Consider the following 20049-nt stretch of genomic DNA (forward strand, 5'->3'; position numbering starts at 1 on the left):
ATAAGTGTGATCTCAACTAAAATTTAAACTGCCTTCCTGATCTTGGCCACCACAAGTCTTGAACTTCATTTAACATAATCTTCCATCAGCAAGGCTCCAAGACCTCCTCCTTAGAGAAAGCTACCCTCTTCAAATTCTACAAATCTTATTTCAAATATGATAACCAGTAGTCAGGCAAAGATAACCAGGCACACAAGAACGACGACCCTGCCAGTGAAAACCAGCAAAAACAACAGACTATATAACAGATACAGTGACTGCAATGATCATACAGGATAAAGTATATTTGCTTTGTTGAAGTAAACATAGTAACTATAGACATAGTGAAGGATCCTGAGGTAAGAGAAGTTTGGGTATATTAGATAGGAACAGAGGTCAGGCTGATCAGAGCGTAGTGCTACTACGGGTTCTCCTCTGTGACCCAGAGCCTCAAACATGCCCTTAAGTCAGTCCTTAACCCTGGTCCCTCTCTCGCTCAAATACCTCCCAAGGCTCCCTATTGCCTACAGGATAAACTCCTTGATCGGGCTCTGGTAGAACCAGCAATCAACATGGGGGGCCTGTGGTCATCTGGAAAGGCTCTCAGGGTCTTGGGCCTCCTCTCCACCCCGCCTCGCCCACCCCTGCTGGCTCTCGATGAGGCTCTGGCAGAGGAGACTGCAAAGTTTCATTCCTGGGAATCCACAAAGCGAGGCGTGTAGGTTCTGGGTGGATCCCAAGCCAGCAGCTCGCAAGGTCACCGGGAGCCCGCGCTCAGTGGCTCCACGCGCTGCCAAAGTCCACCCTCTGCGCGCAGGATGAGCTCCAGCTTCCTGCGCGGCTCCTCCTCCTCTGGCAGGAACCCGAAGCGCAGCAGCGTGAGCACCAGGACCACCTTCATCTCGGTCATGGCGAACGTCTGCCCAATGCAGTTCCTGTGGGCGGAAGTGACGGCTCTGACTCGCCAGGGACCCAGCAGGTCCCATCGCGCCCAGAACTTGGCCCGGGACCCCCAGCCCTGCCTGCAGGGATCCAGAAGTGGGCTAACCCATGCCTGGGACCCCCATGTGGGCTTGCCTATCCCCTGAGCTTGGCCCAGACCCCAGCCCTGAACTCAGGCCAGCAGACAGGGGGAAGGGGCTCTGCCCACACCGAGGAGCTCTTGTTAGACCCACCCAACCTCCACTCCCCAGACCGTTACCTCTAACCTCTGGAAGAGGGGAGAGAAGGAGAGCCATCCTCAATTTCCCCCCTTTCCTGCCTCCACAGCCATGTCTGGGTTCTCAGTCCCAGATCCCTGCCCTCACCACCACATTCCCACCTGGGATGCCCGCTGCGCTCACCTGGGCCCCGCGGAGAAGGGAATAAAAGCCAGGGGAGACCTCTTCTGGGGGATTTCTGGGTCGAAGCGGAAGGGATTGTATACCTGGGGTCAGACAGAGGCAGGGCTGCTGGGTGGGGTTTCTCGAGATACCCAGACAACGCTAGAAAAGACAGCTGTGGATACAGTGGAGGGGGAGTGTCTGACTTCCCTGGTCAAGACCCCGCCCCCTGGTCGGGTCGCCGGGTGGAGAAGAGGAGGGAAGCACCTCAGGGTCCGGCCAGATAGACGGGTTGTGATGAATCCCAAAGATGCTGATGACACAGATGCTCCCTATGGGGGAGAAGAGAAACAGTCAGGATAAGGTCTCAGCAGATAGGACCACCACCCTCCTCCCCCTGATGCTGTGGACACCTTTGGGGATGACCCAGCCATCAGGGAGCCTGACGTCCTGGGTACAGCGGCGGGCAATGACCGTAACCGAGGGGTGCAGCCTCAGACTCTCCTTGATGCACATGGTCAGGAAGGGCAGCTGGGCCAGGTCGTCCCTAAGGAAGCCCCCCAACAATTATCCAAGGATCGAATCAAAGACTCCCCCAGCCCTCCTGCTGCCCCTGGAGACCCTCTCCCCACCTTGCTCTGACCCTCACTTCTATAACAAAATAAATTCCAGATGGGCCAAAAATTTAAGCATTAGAAAATCAAAATCACAAAAGTCACTAGAAGGAAATTTAACCTAGTATTTTTAGAAGCATTTCTGAGCAAAGCACAACATTCACAGGGTATCCTTAAAAGTGTTAATACATTTGCATAAGAAAGTTTTTTAAGTATACAATTAGTTGAAAAAGAAAAAAATATATACTGGACTTAACAGGTTATTTGAACAAATAAGACCCACACTCTAAGGTGGGATGACCTAATATTATAAAGGCGTAGATTCTTTGTAAGTTAATTGATATATTCAAGGCAATTCAGTAAAAATCTAGTTGTTGTTGTTTTGAACTCAGTAATCTTACTCAATTTGAAAAAAATAAACTTCAAGAGCTATGTCAGGTATTAAGGAGGGCACGTATTGCATAGAGCACTGGATGTTATACACAAACAATGAATCATGGAACACTACATCAAAAATTAATGATGTAATGTATGGTGATTAACATAACATAATAAAGAAAAAAAGAGCTATGTCAATTTAAAAATAAAAGATTGAAGAAAGAGAATTCATCTACCAAATATTAAGACCTATTATAAAAGTATGGTAATATTAAAATAAAATAAATAAAATAACAGCATGGCACTGTTTCAAGAACAGGAAAACAGACCCATGGGACAGGATAGAGAGCTCAGAGACAGGCACATGAATAGTTGAAAACATAGCATCTGGTAAAGGAGGCCCCACAATCCCTCAGAAATGGATGGTTCAGACAACTGATGATGTGGAAATAAAAAGTACTGGATTATCATGCACTCTACATGAAGATGGAGTCTTCTCTTATACTTGAAAGGTAAAACCATAAAGTTAAAAGAAGATATAACATAGAAGACATCTTTGTGACCTATGAGTAGGAAGGAATTCTTAAAACCCCCAAAACATAAAATGGAAGAGAAAGAAGGAAAAAAAAGGAAAACTATGCACAGAATTAAGGATTTCTGTTTAACAAAAGACACCCTGGACCAAATTAACATTCAGATGAGAGATTTACAGAAGATTATCTGCAATACATAAATGGATCTAGAACAATATCTTGAATATACAAGGACTTCCTGCAAATCAACAAGAGAGATGACAGGGACTCAAGAGATAAGCAGACAAAGGACATGTTCTAAGAATTCATGGGAGCTCAAACTCAGAGATTTAAAACATGAAGAGAAGCTCAAAGTCGCCGGTTATGAGACAAATGGAAATTATCTAGTAATGAGATATTACCTCACATCTATTTGAGGGGAGAATTAACAAGATGGGTGATGGTGAAGATTAAGTAGCTGAGGCATGGGGTAGAGAGACCTCATGCATTGACGGTGACAGTATGAACATGAGCAACCACTCTAAAAGGCATCAGTGTGGTCAAGGAAAGGCAATGTGTGTTTTACGACCTACCAACCTGGCTCTTGGGCATAGAACCCAGAGAAATTCTCAGATAGGTAGATAAAGACATGCACACCAAGATGTTCATTGCAGTAATGAGATGGAAGCCTCCTGGATATTCAGCTCTAAGGGATTGTAGAGGGAAATTCTATATGACAGTTCAAAGCAATAACCTAAATATAACAGAACCAGGGATTTCTAATAAAGTCATAGTGCTATGTTTCTGAAAAAGGTAAGAGCCAGCAGGAGATCTGTGATATAACACATACCTGTGAATTTTAAAATACATCTACCCAAAACAACAAATTATGCAAATAAAAGGATTGAATGCTCTAGAATCATATTGGTGGAGTGCTGGAAGTAGAGAATTGGAATGAATGGGAATAAGTAAGTATTGCACAAAAAAAAAATGATGATAATTAGTCATGAGTAAAGGGCCACGGTTAACTTCATCCTTGACACCTGATGCCCAAATAACTAACAGATTAAAACTGTCAAGAGTATTTTTCAAACTACCCAATCCAATCATAGTGTTCAAATGAAAAAAATAAAAATGCAAGAAAAAATGTAAATGCAAAGTAATGAGATTGAACCAACTTTATCAATTATGAAAATGTTTTTTAATATGATAATGAAGACTGCTTAGTGCTTATGTATGAATATATAAATAGAACAGAATGGAGTCCAGAAATAAGCCCTAATATATGAACAAATTTAGTTTATTGTAAAGCTGCTATTATTTAAAATCCTAAGACAAATACAAACTATGTATCAAATTCTGTTGAAATAATTAGCCATTTGGAGAAAAAAATAGATTCCTACTTCAGCACTTATACCAGTATGGATTTAATATGGAAGAAAGATTAAATGTAAGAAATAATAATAAAAATATTAAATAAAATTTAAGTTCAATAACATTTTTCAATAAATAAATCCATTAGGGGCGCCTGGGTGGCTCAGTTGGTTAAGCGACTGCCTTCGGCTCAGGTCATGATCCTGGAGTCCCGGGATCGAGTCCCGCATCGGGCTCCCGCTCGGCAGGGAGTCTGCTTCTCCCTCTGACCCTCCCCCCTCTCATGCTCTCTGTCTCTCATTCTCTCTCTCTCAAATAAATAAATAAAATCTTTAAAAAAATAAACAAATAAATCCATTAGAAGAAAACAAACAAGTTTTAAAGTTTAGCATTAGAGTGTGAAGGGCTTTTCCAAGCATTAAAAAAAAAAAACAAAACAGAAGCTATAAAAAAGCCAATAAGGAACGCCTGGGTGGCTCAGTCAGTTAAGCGTCTGCCTTCAGCTCAGGTCATGATCCCACCGTCCTGGGATGGAGTCCCGCATCGGGCTCCCTGCTCAGTGGGAAGCCTGCTTTTCCCTCTCCCCTACTTGTGTTCCCTCTCTCACTGTGTCTCTCTCTGTCAAATAAATAAATAAAATCTTAAAAAAAAAAAGCTAATAAATGTGATTACAAAGAAATGAATGAAAACCAAAATAAAGTCAAAAGACATCCTGGGAAAGAATTTTTGCAAAAAAGAAAAGAAATTAATTCTCTTTAAAGAGTCCTTATAAATCAGTAAGAAAAAAAACAAAAAAACTCAAGGTAAAAAGGACAAATTACGCAAAATGATGCTTTGCAGAAAAAGAAATATTCATGGTTCATAAACATGTGAAAATAGTGCTCAGTTTTACCCATACTTAAAGTGATGTTCATTAGAATAACAAAGTATAATATTCACTTACCAGGTTGGCACAAGTTGTAAAGTTTCATAACATACACTGTCAGTGAGGATGCGAGGAAATTGGCACTCTGAAAATCCGTTTGTAGGAGTCGATTTGCCAAGAGCTAATTAAATTATGAAAACTCAAATGGTCTTTGATTCAGCAACACCACTTCTAGAAATTTGTTCTGGAGAGACATCTACACATGTGAGCAAAAATCAGTGTACATGGATGTTTACTACATCATGTTTATTATAGCAAAAGCTCCCAAACTACAAATGTCCATCGACAGGAATGTTTAGATAAATCATGGTACATCCATGTGATGGAATACTATACAGCTAACAAAAAGAAGGAAATAGGGCTCACTAGTCCTAACACACGCTGCAAGGTAAATCAGTACAGAGATGCTGAAAGGCAGTTCAGCAATATCTATCATAACTACAAATCTTCTCATAAATGTCCCCAAAAAAGGGGTGAGATGAATAATTTATGCAATCCTATATCGCACTCAGAAAGGAGCTCTAAGACATAATATTGAGTGAAAAAAACAAGTGACTAAATGTGTGGGGATGTATTTCTATTAAACTATAATAATTACATAAATATATAACTCTAAGAATTTCAGAAAAGTCTGAAAGGACATATGACAAATTGATGCCCCTAGAGACCCCTCAGGAGATAGGGGATTGATGAGGCTTGGGGGGAGGGCAACAAAGGTGAACCTAACTTCTCCATAGTGTTTCATTTTGTGCAAGAAAAAATAAAAAGTCTTCTTCCCATTATTGATTTTGTAATTCAAATTAATTTCTCAAAATTTGTATCCTGAAAAAAAAATGAAAAGATCTGGAAATTATATTGTCAACCTGCATGCCTGAATGTTCTATGTATATTCTCAGTTGTAGAAAGAAAACTGAATGAGCAAAGAGATGGTGGACAGATACATGTGGGCATAGACTGAACATTGGAAGGACACAGGAAACTATCAAAGGTGGGGATGGGATTGGGGTGCTGGCATAAGACAGAGGCTTATGTGAAATAATAGAAGAGTTTAACCTTTTACTCATCTTGCAATATATATCAAATCCTTGTGTTGTACACCTTAAACTTACACAGTATTATATGTCAACTATATCTCAATAGAGCTGAGAAAGAAAAAAAGACAAAGGCTTATATCCATTGCAAACCAATTCATACTGTTGAAATTTTTACCAAGTGTATAATTGTTTGAAGCTGGGAGAAGCACAAAAACACTTCTCCACTTCACAGAACTGCTCTGCTGAGCAAAGCCTTGAAGTTGAGGGCACTACCTCCAAAGTGTTCAGTCCAACATCTCCTCTGCATCCTTCAGCCCTTGGCTCCAAATCTGCTCCCTGGCCCCCAGGCTCCAGCTCATCACCTCCAATTTGCCCCTGTAGCTACAGATATTTTTAATAAGAATATCTGACTTTTCAGAATTTGAATTGAGTGGGGAGGAGCAAGATGGTGGAGGAGTAGGAGACCTAAATTTCATCTGGTCCCAGGAATTCAGCCATATAGGGATCAAACCATTCTGAACACCTACGAATTCAACAGGAGATCAAAGAAAAGAATAGCAGCAACTTTCTGAACAGAAAAGCAACCACTTTCTGGAAGGGAGAAGCCAGGAGTTGGGAGTTTCCCCTCAATCACCATGCTGTGCTAATGGGAGGAGCTCTGGTCTCTTCTGATTTGTTTAGTGTATATTTTCCTGGGTCGTTGTTACCCTGTTAGCATTTTGTTCTCTCATTCATCTATTCTCCTCTGGACAAAATGACAAGACAGAAAAAATCACCTCAAAAAAATGAACAAGAGGCAGTACCATCTGCCAGGGACCCAATCAATACGGACATTAGTAAGATGTCGGAACTTGAGTTCAAAATGACGATTTTAAAGATACTAGCTGGGCTTGAAAAAAGCATGGAAAATATTAGAGAAACCCTTTCTGGAGAAATAAAAGAACTAAAATCTAACCAAGTCGAAATCAAAAAGGCTATTAATGAGGTGCAATAAAAAATGGAGGCTCTAGCCCTCAAAAGGAATGAGATCTTGCCATTTCAAAGACGTGGATGGAACTGGAGGGTGTTATACTGAGCGAAATAAGTCAATCAGAGAAAGACATGTATCATATGACCTCACTGATATGAGGAATTCTTAATCTCAGAAAACAAACTGAGGGTTGCTGGAGTTGGGGGGGGAGGTGGGAGGGATGGGGTGACTGGGTGATAGACATTGGGGAGGGTATGTGCTACGGTGAGCACTGTGAATTGTGCAAGACTGTTGAATCATAGATCTATACCTCTGAAACAAATAATGCAATATATGTTAAGAAAAAAAAGAAGAAGAAGAAGAAGATAGCAGGAGGGGAAGAATGAAGGGGGGAAAATCGGAGGGGGAGACGAACCATGAGAGATGACGGACTCTGAAAAACAAACTGAGGGTTCTAGAGGGGAGGGGGGTGGGAGGATGGGTTAGCCTGGTGATGGGTATTAAAGAGGGCACGTTCTGCATGGAGCACTGGGTGTTATGCACAAACAATGAATCATGGAACACTACATCAAAAACTAATGAGGTAATGTATGGTGATTAACATAACAATAGAAAATTTTTTTTAATGGAGGCTCTAACTGCTAGGATAAATGAGGCAGAAGACAGAATTAGTGATATAGAAGACCAAATGATGGAAAATAAAGAAGCTGAAAAAGAGAGATAAACAACTACTGGATCACGAGGGCAGAATTCAAGAGATAAGTGATACCATAAGATGAAACAATATTAGAATAATTGGGATCCCAGAAGAAGAAGAAAGAGAGAGAGGGACAGAAGGTATACTGGAGCAAATTATAGTAAAGAACTTCCCTAATTTGGGGAAAGAAACAGGCATCAAAATCCAGGAGGCACAGAGAACCCCTCTCAAAATCAATAAAAATAGGTCAACACCCCAACATCTAATAGTAAAACTTACGAGTCTCAGAGACAAAGAGAAAATCCTGAAAGCAGCTCGGGACAAGAGATCTGTAACCTACAATGGTAGAAACATTAGATTAGCAACAGACCTATCCACAGAGACCTGGCAGGCCAGAAAGGACTGGCAGGATATATTCAGAGCACTAAATGAGAAAAATATGCAGCCAAGAATACTATATCCAGCTAGGCTGTCACTGAAAATAGAAGGAGAGATAAAAAGCTTCCAGGCAAACAAAAACTAAAGGAATTTGCAAACACGAAACCAGCCCTACAAGAAATATTGAAAGGGGTCCTCTAAGCAAAGAGAGACCCTAAAAGCAACATAGACCAGAAAGGAACACAGACAATATACAGTAACAGTCACCTTACAGGCAATACAATGGCACTAAATTCATATCTTTCAATAGCTACCCTGAATGTAAATGGGCTAAATGCCCCAATCAAAAGACACATGGTATCAGATTGGATAAAAAAATAAGATCCGTCAATATGCTGTCTGCAAGAGACTCATTTTAGACCCAAAGACACCCTCAGATTGAAAGTGAGGGGGTGGAAAACCATTTACCAAGCTAATGGACACCAAAAGAAAGCTGGGGTGGCAATCCTTATATCAGACAAATTAGATTTTAAACCAAAGAGATGAGGAAGGATACTATATCATACTTAAAGGGTCTACCCAACAAGAAGATCTAACAACTGTAAATATCTATGCCCCTAACATGGGAGCAGCCAATTATATAAGGCAATTAATAACAAAAGCAAAGAAACACATCGACAACAATACAATAATAGTGGGGGATTTTAACGCCCCCCTCACTGAAATGGACAGATCATCTAAGCAAAAGATCAACAAGGAAATAAAGACTTTAAATGACACACTGGACCAAATGGACTTCACAGACATATTCAGAACATTCCATCCCAAAGCAACAAAATACACATTCTTCTCTAGTGCCCATGGAACATTCTCCAGAATCGATCACATCCTAGGTCACAAATCAGGTCTCAACTAGTACCAAAAGATTGGGATCATTCCCTGCGTATTTTCGGACCACAATGCTTTGAAACTAGAACTCAATCATAAGAGGAAAGTCAGAAAGAACTCAAATACACGGAAGCTAAAGAGCATCCTACTAAAGAATGAATGGGTCAACCAGGAAATTAAAGAAGAATTTAAAAAATTCATGGAAACCAATGAAAATGAAAACACAACTGTTCAAAATCTTTGGGATGCAGCAAAGGCAGTCCTAAGAGGAAAGTATATAGCAATACAAGCCTTTCTCAAGAAACAGGAAAGGTCTCAAATACACAACCTAACCATACACCCAAAGGAGCTAGAGAAAAAACAGCAAAAAGCCTAAACCCAGCAGGAGAAGAGAAATAATAAAGATCAGAGCAGAAATCAATGAAATCGAAACCAAAAGAACAGTAGAACAGATCAAAGAAACTAGGAGCTGGTTCTTTGAAAGAATTAATAAGATTGATAAACCCCTGGGAGTGGGAGGATGGGTTAGCCTGGTGGTGGGTATTGAGGAGGGCACATTCTGCATGGAGCACTGGGTGTTATGCACAAACAATGAATCATGGAACACTTCATCTAAAACTAATGATGTAATGTATGGGGATTAACATAAGAATAAAAAAAATAAAAAAAAAAAGATTGATAAACCCCTGGCCAGACTTGTCAAAAAAGAGAAATGACCCAAATAAATAAAATCATGAATGAAAGAGGAGAGATCACAAACAACACCAAAGAAATACAAACAATTATAAGAACATATTATGAGCAACTATATGCCAGCAAATTAGATAATCTAGAAGAAATGGATGCATTCCTAGAGATGTATCAACTACCAAAGCTGAACCAGGAAGAAATAGAAAACCTGAACAGGCCTATAACCACTAAGGAAATTGAAGCAGTAATCAAAAATCTCCCAATAAACAAGAGCCCAGGGTCAGATGGCTTCCCAGGGGAATTCTACCAACATTTAAAGAAGAATTAATACCTATTCTTCTGAAACTGTTCCAAAAAATAGAAATGGAAAGAAAACTTCCAAACTGGTTTTATGAGGCCACCATTACCTTGATCCCAAAACCAAAGACCCTATCAAAAAGGAGAACTGCAGACCAATATCCCTGTTGAACATGGATGCAAAAATTCTCACCAAAATACTAGCCAATAGGATCCAACACGTGAATAGGATTATTCACCATGACCAAGTGGGATTTATTCCTGGGCTGCAAGGTTGGTTCAACATCTGCAAATCAATCAATATGATACAATACATTAATAAAAGAAAGAACAAGAACCATATGATCCTCTCAATAGATGCAGAAAAAGCATTTGACAAAGTACAGCATCCTTTCTTGATCAAAACTCTTCAGAGTATAAGGATAGAGGGTACGTACCTCAATATCATAAAAGCCATCTATGAAAAACCCACAGCAAATATCATTCTCAATGGGGAGAAACTGAGAGCTTTCCCCCTAAGGTCAGGAACACAGCAGGGATGTGCACCATCACCACTACTATTCAACATAGTATTAGAAGTCCTAGCCACAGCAATCAGTCAACAAAAAGAAATAAAAAGCATCCGAATCAGCAAAGAAGAAGTCAAATTCTCACTCTTTACAGATGATATGATACTTTATGTGGAAACCCCAAAAGACTCCACCCCAAAACTGCTAGAACTCATACAGGAATTCAGTAAAGTGGCAGGATATAAAATCAATACACAGGGGCACCTGGGTGGCTCAGTCGTTAAGTGTCTGCCTTCGGCTCAGGTCATGATCCCAGGGTCCTGGGATCGAGCCCCGCATTGGGCTCCCCGCTCAGCGGGAAGCCTGCTTCTCCCTCTCCCGCTATCCCTGCTTGTGTTCCCTCTCTCGCTGTGTCTCTCTCTGTCATACAAATAAATAAAATCTTTAAAAAAAAAAAAAAGAAAAAATCCATACACAGAAATCAGTGGCATTCCTATACACCAACAACAAGACAGAAGAAAGAGAAATTAAGGAGTTGATCCCATTTACAATTGCACCCAAAACCATAAGATACCTAGGAATAAATCTAACCAAAGAGGCAAAGGATCTGTACTCAGAAAACTATAAAATACTCATGAAAGAAATTGAGGAAGACACAAAGAAATGGAAAAACGTTCCATGCTCATGGATTAGAAGAACAAATATTGTGAAGATGTCAAAGCTACCTAGAGCAATCTACACATTTAATGCAATTCCTATCAAAATATCATCCACTTTTTTCAAAGAAATGGAACAAATAATCCTAAAATTTGTATGGAACCAGAAAAGACCCCAAATAGCCAGAGGAATGTTGAAAAAGAAAAGTGAAGCTGGTGGCATCACAAGTCAGGACTTCAAGCTCTATTACAAAGCTGTAATCATCAAGACAGTATGGTACTGGCACAAAAACCGACACATTGTTCAATGGAACAGAATAGAGAGCCCAGAAATAGACCCTCAACTCTGTGGTCAACTAATCTTCAACAAAGGAGGAAAGAATGTCCAATGGAAAAAAGACAAGTCTCTTCAACAAATGGTGTTGGGAATATTGGACAGCCACCTGCAGAAGAATGAAACTGGACCATTTCCTTACACCACACACAAAAATAGACTCAAAATGGTTGAAAGACCTAAATGTGAGACAGGAGTCCATCAAAACCCTAGAGGAGAACACAGGCAGCAACCTCTTCGACCTCAGCCGCAGCAACCTCTTCCTAGAAACATTGCCAAAGGCAAGGGAAGCAAGGGCAAAAATGAACTATTGGGACTTCGTCAAGATAAAAAGTTTTGCACAGCAAAAGAGTCAACAAAACCAAAAGACAACCGACAGAATGGGAGAAGATATTTGCAAATGACATATCAGATAAAGGGCTAGTATCCAAAATCTATAAAGAACTTCTCAAACTCAACACCCAAAGAACAAATGATCCAATCAAGAAATGGGCAGAAGATATGAACAGACATTTTTCCAAAGAAGACACCTAAATGGCCAACAGACACATGAAAAAGTGCTCAACATCACTCAGCATCAGGGAAATCCAAATCAAAACCTCAATGAGATACCACCTCACACCAGTCAGAATGGCTAAAATTAACAAGTCAGAAAATGACAGATGTTGGCGGGGATGCAGAGAAAGGGGAACCCTCCTGCACTGTTGGTGGGAATGCAAACTGGTGCAGCCACTCTGGAAAACAGTATGGAGGTTCCTCAGAAAGTTGAAAATAGAGCTACCCTACGACCCAGCAATTGCACTACTGGGTATTTACCCCAAAGATACAAATGTAGGGATCCGAAGGGGTACATGCACCCCAATGTTTATAGCAGCAATGTCCACAATAGCCAAACTGTGGAAAGCCAAGATGTCCATCGACAGATGAATGGATAAAGAAGATGTGGTATATATATACAATGGAATATCATGCAGCCATCAAAAGGAATGAGATCTTGTCATTTGCAATGATGTGGATGGAACTGGAGGGTGTTATGCTGAGCGAAATAAGTCAATCAGAGAAAGACATGTATCATATGATCTCACTGAAATGAGGAATTCTTAATCTCAGGAAACAAACTGAGGGCTGCTGGAGTGGTGGGGGTGGGAGGGATGGGGTGGCTGGGTGATAGACATTGGGGAGGGTATGTGCTATGGTGAGCACTGTGAATTGTGTAAGACTGTTGAATCACAGGCCTGTACCTCTGAAACAAATAATACATTATATGTTAAAAAAAGAAGATAGTAGGAAGGAAAAATGAAGCGGGGGAGATTGGAGGGAGAGACAAACCATGAGAGACTATGGACTCTAAGAAACAAACTGAGCGTTCTAGAGGGGAGGGGGTTGGGGGGATGGGTTAGCCTGGTGATGGGTATTAAAGAGGGCACGTTCTGCATGGAGCACTGGGTGTTATATGCAAACAATGAATCATGGAACACTACAGCAAAAACTAATGATATAATGTATGATGATTCACATAACATAATAAAATTTAAAAAAAAAAGAATATCTGACTTTTCTCTCCTCTGCACAAACATCTCCCATGGCTCCCCATTGCCCTCCTATGTTAGTCATGAATCTCTCTTCAAAGAAGAACTTGCTATCCAGCTGCAAGGAGTGCAGTTGGCTGACAGCTTCCACTTATAGGGTCCCTGGGCTCCGTGGCAGCATTCAAGCCAAGCCCATGCTTTCTTAGGCAGCTCCCAGCCAATGATAGGGCAGGGTGGGCCCCCACTTCCTGACCATTTCTGCCCAATGTAAGACTCCCTGGCAGCATCCCTGCCCACTTTTATCTTTTATCCAATATTGGCTTCCCAGAGAACTTGAACTGACACCTTTAGAAGGTCTTCATATGGTTTCCAAAGCATTCGCAGAAGGACTTCCATTACCAGCTCTAGCTTCGCTGGGACCCCTCTGATTCTTTACACTGTAAATTTCATGAAGATCCAGCCAACTTTTACCTCCTCCCAAACATGCCAGGCTCACTCCTCCATGCCTCCATCCTGGCCTTTGCACAAGGTATCCCCAAGGCCTGGAGCACTGTCCACTACCCAAAACCAGAGTGGTGAATTCATATTTGCTGCTTCACTACCCAGCCTCACCCACCTTCTTTCCTAACTGCCCCAGCCTTGCCCAGGTAAGACTCGAATGGGACTGGATGTGGAGTTGGGAGAGGGCAAGCAGTGTGGACACGTTTACTGAACAAAGAGATGGGTAATTTTTCACCCCCAAAAACCTCTTGTGACTCCCTGCAATAGATTTTTATGTGGGAATTAGATATAAGAGCAAAAATTAAAGGGAGTAAGGATCTTTGGGGAAAGCGTGCAACTTCAGACAGAAAAGCAAGGGTGGGGAGAAGTTCATTTACTGAACACATGCTGGATGGCATCTGTTCTAAACACATTGTCACAGTTCACCAAGCAGCCCTGTAGAAGAGATTCCCTGCCCCACCCCCATTTACAGAGGAGAAAAGTGGTATTCAGAAAAGGGAACTGATTTTATTAAAGTCACATAGCAAGTAAGCAGGGCAATAAATGTGGAACTCAGATCTTTCTGTTGCATAAGCCTGCAAGCTTTCCCTGCTCTCCAGGCTGTCTGCCAACCTGCCTCTAGGTTCTGCTCCTATTCCCAGGAAACAATAATGACAGAATTAACAAAAAGTTATTTCCTCTCCCCAGCTTGGGAGCAGAGCCAATGAGGGGTTCAGGAACAAACCATGATGATCTGCACTCACCATTCAATCTCTTGAGGCTCACGGTCCCTCAGGAGCTCTTGCACCTCCTGCCGACAGCGTTCGGTATTCTGGGTGCTTCGCAAGGTTGTACAGGACCCAGGAGAGGCCACTGGCTGTGGTGTCATGGCCTGAGAGGCAGCCAGACAGGCTTGCATCTCTGGGCTTGTTCAGCACCAGAGGGTGGACAGCGCCTTTACTTAAGGCCCTCAAGGGTGGATGGGGAGCATGGGGTGGGATGGGGTGGTCCAGGGCCTACCTACCAAGTTCCTGGGATTGGACATACCCCTGCCCACCCCCATAGTCCCACACTGGGATGCTCACCCTCAAACATGAAGGTATCAGCCTCAGCTCGGATGTTCTCATCTGACAATTGTTTTCCATCTTCATCCTGGAGAAAGGGCAAGACCTCCTGAATCACACCAGCTCTGAGGGTGTCTAAGTCTAATCTGAAACAGTCCCTCAGGCTCCATCAACAAAGCAGGATCTGTCCCTCATCATCTCTAGAGCCCACCCAACAGGTCTCCTCCCTGGTCTTCAGCCTTTTATTTATCCCTTTCAGGCAGCCTTCTACAGAGTCATGTCTAAAACATATCCCTGACCCATCTCTCCCTTCCTCAAGCACCTCCCATGGTTGCCCAGTACCCTGTGGGTCAAGTCCAAGTTCTTCCATGTGACATTTGAAGTCAAGGTCCATTCTATCTCTTGAATTCTGATCCCAGGGAAGCCCACCTTGGCCAGCAGGAGCACATCAATGAAGTCCAAAGTCTTGGCCTTAGCCTTGGCCTTGAGGAAGTCATGGGAACCCCCACTAATGAGGGCACGGCGCTGCTCCTGGATGACAGCATCTGTGAAGTTGTGCACCAGGTTGCAGGCCCTGCGGGAGCGCCACCCATTGGGGGTGAGATTGTACAGGAAGTCCATGTGCAGGAAGATCTGCTCCTGCCATTTCACCACAAGGGCACTGAGCTCGAAGATGGCAGCAATATATTCACTGGGACTCCTGCAGGGCCAGGCCAGAGAGAACCTTAAGAAACAGCTTCTTAACCCACATGAAACCCTAAGAGCACCTTCCAACCAGAAACCCAGAAGCACTGTGGCACAAGCTTTGCTCATCATAGCCCCCCTGGACTTTATTCACAACAGAGTGTTCTCCAGGCATGCTTCTCCCTCTACATCCCACCTTTATGAATAGCCTCATGTCCCAGACCCCAGGGCAGAGCTTGGGCATCATGCTCGTCTCCTCTCTTTCCTACACAATATCTGACCCTGCCCATTCTTTCTTAGTTTCTCCCAAATCTGCCCCATTTTCTCCAACAAATTCAAGCCTTTTCCTCTCCATGGTCTCCCTGAATTCTGTGTCTATATGACAGCTGGTCTTCTTTAGAGTCAGATGTCCAAAAACAACTTTGACCATGACCCTCATCTATTCAAACACCTTCCATGCCTCCCTGGAAACCTCAGGATAAAGTTCATATGCCTTTGTCTGGATTTTGAATGTCCTTAAGATAAAGCCCCTGCCAAGCCCTCCAACCTCATTCCCAAGGTGGCTCCTCACTGCAGCACATGCTTTGCTCATTGTGGCCCCCTGGCCTTTATCAAACATTTCTGCCTACCTGAAAGAATCACTCTTTCTCTTTCCCTTCCTTGTCCTTCAATGTCTAGCTCTGATCCATCTCCTCCAGGAAGTCCCCTCTGATTGTGCTGACCAGTCCTCCGTTCCCCATCTACTCCCTTGGGTCTATGGCTCATGTTCGCATGCCCAGGGCAGAGACTCACTCCTGGCAATTGCTGTCAAAACTGAAGACACATTTTTGCAGACTGTCCAGGGTCATGAGGCTGATGTGCTCAAACATGTCTAGATGGGTGCTGCCTTCCAAGGCCAGGCACTGCCACTTGGCCTGGACAGAGAAAGGGGCAAATCCGGGGTTGGGATCTGCTTCCCCTGAGCTCCTCCTCAGCCCCAACCACCAAGATGGACTCCCCCAGACCCAGCCTCCTGATCCTCCACCCCAGGTACCCATCTCCAGGAAGGACCAGGCTTGGGTGGGAGTAGAAATTGTTACTATTAAGAACCCATTTAAAAAAAAAAAGACCCCATGGTTAGGAGTCAGGAGACCTGAGTTCAAATCCTGGCTCTACCTCCTATACTCTGTGTGCTCTTGGTCAACTCATTGTCTTCCTCCTGTCAAAGCTCATTGGGATCTACCTGTCAAAGCTTCAGTAAGAGTTAAGATGACCTGCTTTGGTGTCAGACAAATCAGGTTGGATCCCAGCTCCACTTATTAGCTCACTTGCTAGCTGAACATGGGCAAGCTCTCTAACCTCTCTCAGCCTCAATTTCATCACCTGTAATGAGGCAATAATAATCATCTCTACCTCATATGGTTGTGAAAATTAAATTAGACAACATATGCAATAGAACTGGTGCATTATTTCTGGTATACAGCAAGTGCTGAATAACTGTTAGCTATCATCCTCATCTTCATCATTATCATAGTGGTAGATAACTGATGCAAAAATGTCCCCATTCCTTTGTACCTCCCTATACCTTCACCCTTTGCAATGAGGTTTTGCAGGTCTTCCATTAGGAGGTAGAACCTCTTTCTCCAGCTCTTGAGCTGGATGTGGGACTTGTTTGGCCAACAGAAGAAGGTGGAGGTCATAGTTGCCTGTTCTGAAATTAGGATTCAAGAGGTACTGCATGTTTCTCTTCTTTCTCTTGGAGCCTCCACCATGTGATCAAGCTCAGGCTAGCCTACTGGAGGATGAGGGACAAATGCAGGAATCCAGTTGTTCCACCAAAGCCATCCTCGACCAGTGCCCCAAACGTGCCACAGAGCTGAGCTTGGACGAGCAGAGCTGTCTCCCAAACCCACCCATGACCACAGACATGTGAGTGATTCCAGCCAGGATAAGAACTACTCTACTGACTCATCATCTTGGGAGCAACAACAAACACTCATTCTTTCAAACCAGTGAATTTTAAGGTGGAATGCTATGCAGAAAGAGCTATTATACAATCTTCATCATTAGTGTCTTGAATTTTACAGAGTTTCAGTGAGGCAGACTAGAAACTAAAACCTTCTGAGCACCTACTATGTGCCAGGATCATGATTCCATTACATCATCTTGATCACCCTTTAAAAAGGGCTTATCCCCCTCCCATTTTACAGATGGGGAAACTGAGGCTTAAATGGGAAAAGGAATGGCCCTAAAGCCATCCAGCCAAACCAGGACTCCAGATCATATGTGTCTGAGGCTACTCCCCTTTTCCCAAAGCTCCAGCTGGGACCCTGGATTTAAGGAACTCACATGCATGATGCCTGCGCTTTTGTTGAAAATCTTCACATAGGGTTTCAAGATTTCAAAATGGAAGGCAGGTGTCAGCAAGCAGCAGTGGTGGCTCCACTTGTCACCAGCACTCAGCAGGAGCCCATCCCCTAGTAGAGGCAGTCACAAGGAATGGACAAGGGCAGTGCCTTCCCCGGAGACCCCAAGGTTGTCCCCAACCCCCTTCACCCACAGTTACTCACCCAGCCAGGGCTTCAGGAGGTTGTAGAAAAACATATCCTTGGGTATGATGGTGGCTGACACAAGAGATAGACCATCAGGGGCCATGGAGAAGAGGTGGGGAGGGCCTTTTTGTTGGGAGGTGGAGGATCCCAATCAGGGTTCTGCATACCCCCTTTAAGCCCAGCATAGCAGGAATGGGAACAAGGGCAGAGAAAACAGAGAGGAGTGGGTAGATGAAGGGGGACCAGACCAGGCTGCAGCACAGAGCAGAGCAAAGGCAGAGCCTGCAGACACACTTAGATGTACTTAGATGCACCCTAACATGGCACAACATACTCCAGCATGCCTTGACATGGCTCCTACCTGGTCCAACACATTCAAAACACCCGAACACAAATCAACACTCTACAAAATGCCTTTACAGGGACCTAGGACACCTCATCTGTCCCAGAGCCCCCTGACATTTCCTGCAACAGTTGACATGGCCACACCATGTGTTGGGGCTATGTCCTGACATGTCCTGACATGAAACAACATGCATAACACACATTGACAGGACACAACATGCTCTGACATGGACCCAAAGACAATCTGACACGACCTCAGTGTGCCCTACAGATGGTCCCAAACAGGACTTAAAGGTCCCATTAATGTCCCAGACATGGCCCAGGAGTGACTTAGCCTTCCTCAGTATCCCCTTCCACCCCATACTGGCCATTAAGTACTTAGGTAAGGGGTTCCTATGCCCTTAAAGAGACCAAAGGATGCTGCCACCCTCAGATGCTGAGCCCCATCCACCACAAAGAGCTGCCACTGCTCCCTTGTGCCTCTAGACCAGCCCCCCAGGGCCAACCAGACACAGTTGACCAACCTGAGGTCTGGTAGATCTTCCCCCACAATACTCTGGCCATCTTCACACCCCAAATCCCTTTCCAGCTTAGGGTCCCTCCCAGCAGAGGCAGCTAGAGCAGCCAAGAACACACAGAAGAGGGAAGCTTCAGCATACTATGTGGCCTTCAGAACTTATTATGCCCCCTGAGCCTTGGTTTCCTCACCCAGGAAATGCCAACCTAGCAGGGATGCTGGTGGATGGACATCTGTGGTATCTACTTGCCCAGCATTCATCGCCTTCTGGAACTAGCATCTTGTTCCTCCTCCACTCTCAATCCAAGTAGTTAGGAGAGTGGCCATGCCACCCCATCCTCTGTTCCAGAGCTGAGCATATGACCCTAAGCCTCAGCAATTAAGTCTCAGTGACTAGAGGAAGAATTGGTCCCTGTGACCCAGGCCAGGCCAATGTAAAGGAATCCTGCAACTTTTTCTGGGTCTGCAGAGAATGAGCTCACATTTCCATGGGAGCTGAGTTTCTTGGACTCATCTTTATCAGCATGAGAGTGAAGCTGTCAGAGAGGAACAGAGCTACAAGATGAAGACAGATTCCCAATGGCACTCTTTAAGACCTGGATCCAACCATGTCAACCATGCCTGAAGACAACATTCTTTCAATTTTTCAGTCAACAGATTCACTTTCTTTACTTAGACCAACAGTGTTGAACTTCCACCACTCAAAACTGAAAGGGACTGGCAACCAGAGAGAGCCAGGGACCTGCCCAGAGTCATCCAGCAGGTTAATGGCAGGTCTCCGTCAACATTGCCCATTTGCCTGCTCAACCTGGTCTGTCCAGGAGTGGGAAGGACTGGGAGCAGGGGCAGGGGAGTGGCTAGGTTGGGGCTCCTGGGAGAGATACCTGGTGCCTGGAGCAGGGGAGCAACAAAGGTAGGGTGGACGAGTCACAGTACAGGGTAGAAGGGCCCAATCCACCAGAGGGGAACATCATGGAAGTGGTGGCCCAGATCCTCTATCATCCGCAAGCCTTCCTCATTGCTCTTCACCTGTGGATGGCAGGGCCGGGAAAGGATGGGTGGGGGGATGAGGCCAGGTCAAACAGGAGAACCAAGAAGCTCACAACTGCCCACTGCAACCCTCCACCCACCACACCCCCTCCCCCACTTCCCCCTTCTGCCCGCATTATTAGTCTATACTTCTATATCTCACTAAGTCAGCTTCCTTCTGTTGGTCTGTTGGTCTTTCAGGTGTCTATCTATCTATAAGTCTCTCCCTGTCCCCTCACTCTCTTCATCTGTTTCTTTAGGTAGTTGATAGATAGCTAGACGATGATAGCTAGCTAGCTAGCTAGCTAGCTAG

General features: G+C 43.8%; 1 protein-coding gene across 1 annotated transcript in view; it reads right to left on the reverse strand.

Annotated features, from left to right (window-relative positions):
• Positions 1 to 98: 98 nt before the first annotated feature.
• Positions 99 to 20049, reverse strand: part of LOC118005247 (cytochrome P450 4F3-like) — a 24246-nt gene continuing 4295 nt past the window's right edge. The window contains 12 exon segments of the mRNA XM_034997082.1: positions 99 to 914; positions 1323 to 1405; positions 1569 to 1633; positions 1715 to 1848; positions 14331 to 14393; positions 14395 to 14458; positions 14652 to 14718; positions 15060 to 15330; positions 16107 to 16228; positions 17643 to 17770; positions 17864 to 17917; positions 19592 to 19736. Of these exon segments, the coding sequence (XP_034852973.1) occupies positions 737 to 914; positions 1323 to 1405; positions 1569 to 1633; positions 1715 to 1848; positions 14331 to 14393; positions 14395 to 14458; positions 14652 to 14718; positions 15060 to 15330; positions 16107 to 16228; positions 17643 to 17770; positions 17864 to 17917; positions 19592 to 19736 (1374 nt within the window). The 3' untranslated portion in view covers positions 99 to 736.

The sequence above is a fragment of the Mirounga leonina genome, unplaced genomic scaffold, assembly GCF_011800145.1.
Source record: "Mirounga leonina isolate KUSES-001 unplaced genomic scaffold, KU_Mleo_1.0 Mir_94, whole genome shotgun sequence".
In the NCBI taxonomy this organism is placed as follows: Eukaryota; Metazoa; Chordata; class Mammalia; order Carnivora; family Phocidae; genus Mirounga; species Mirounga leonina.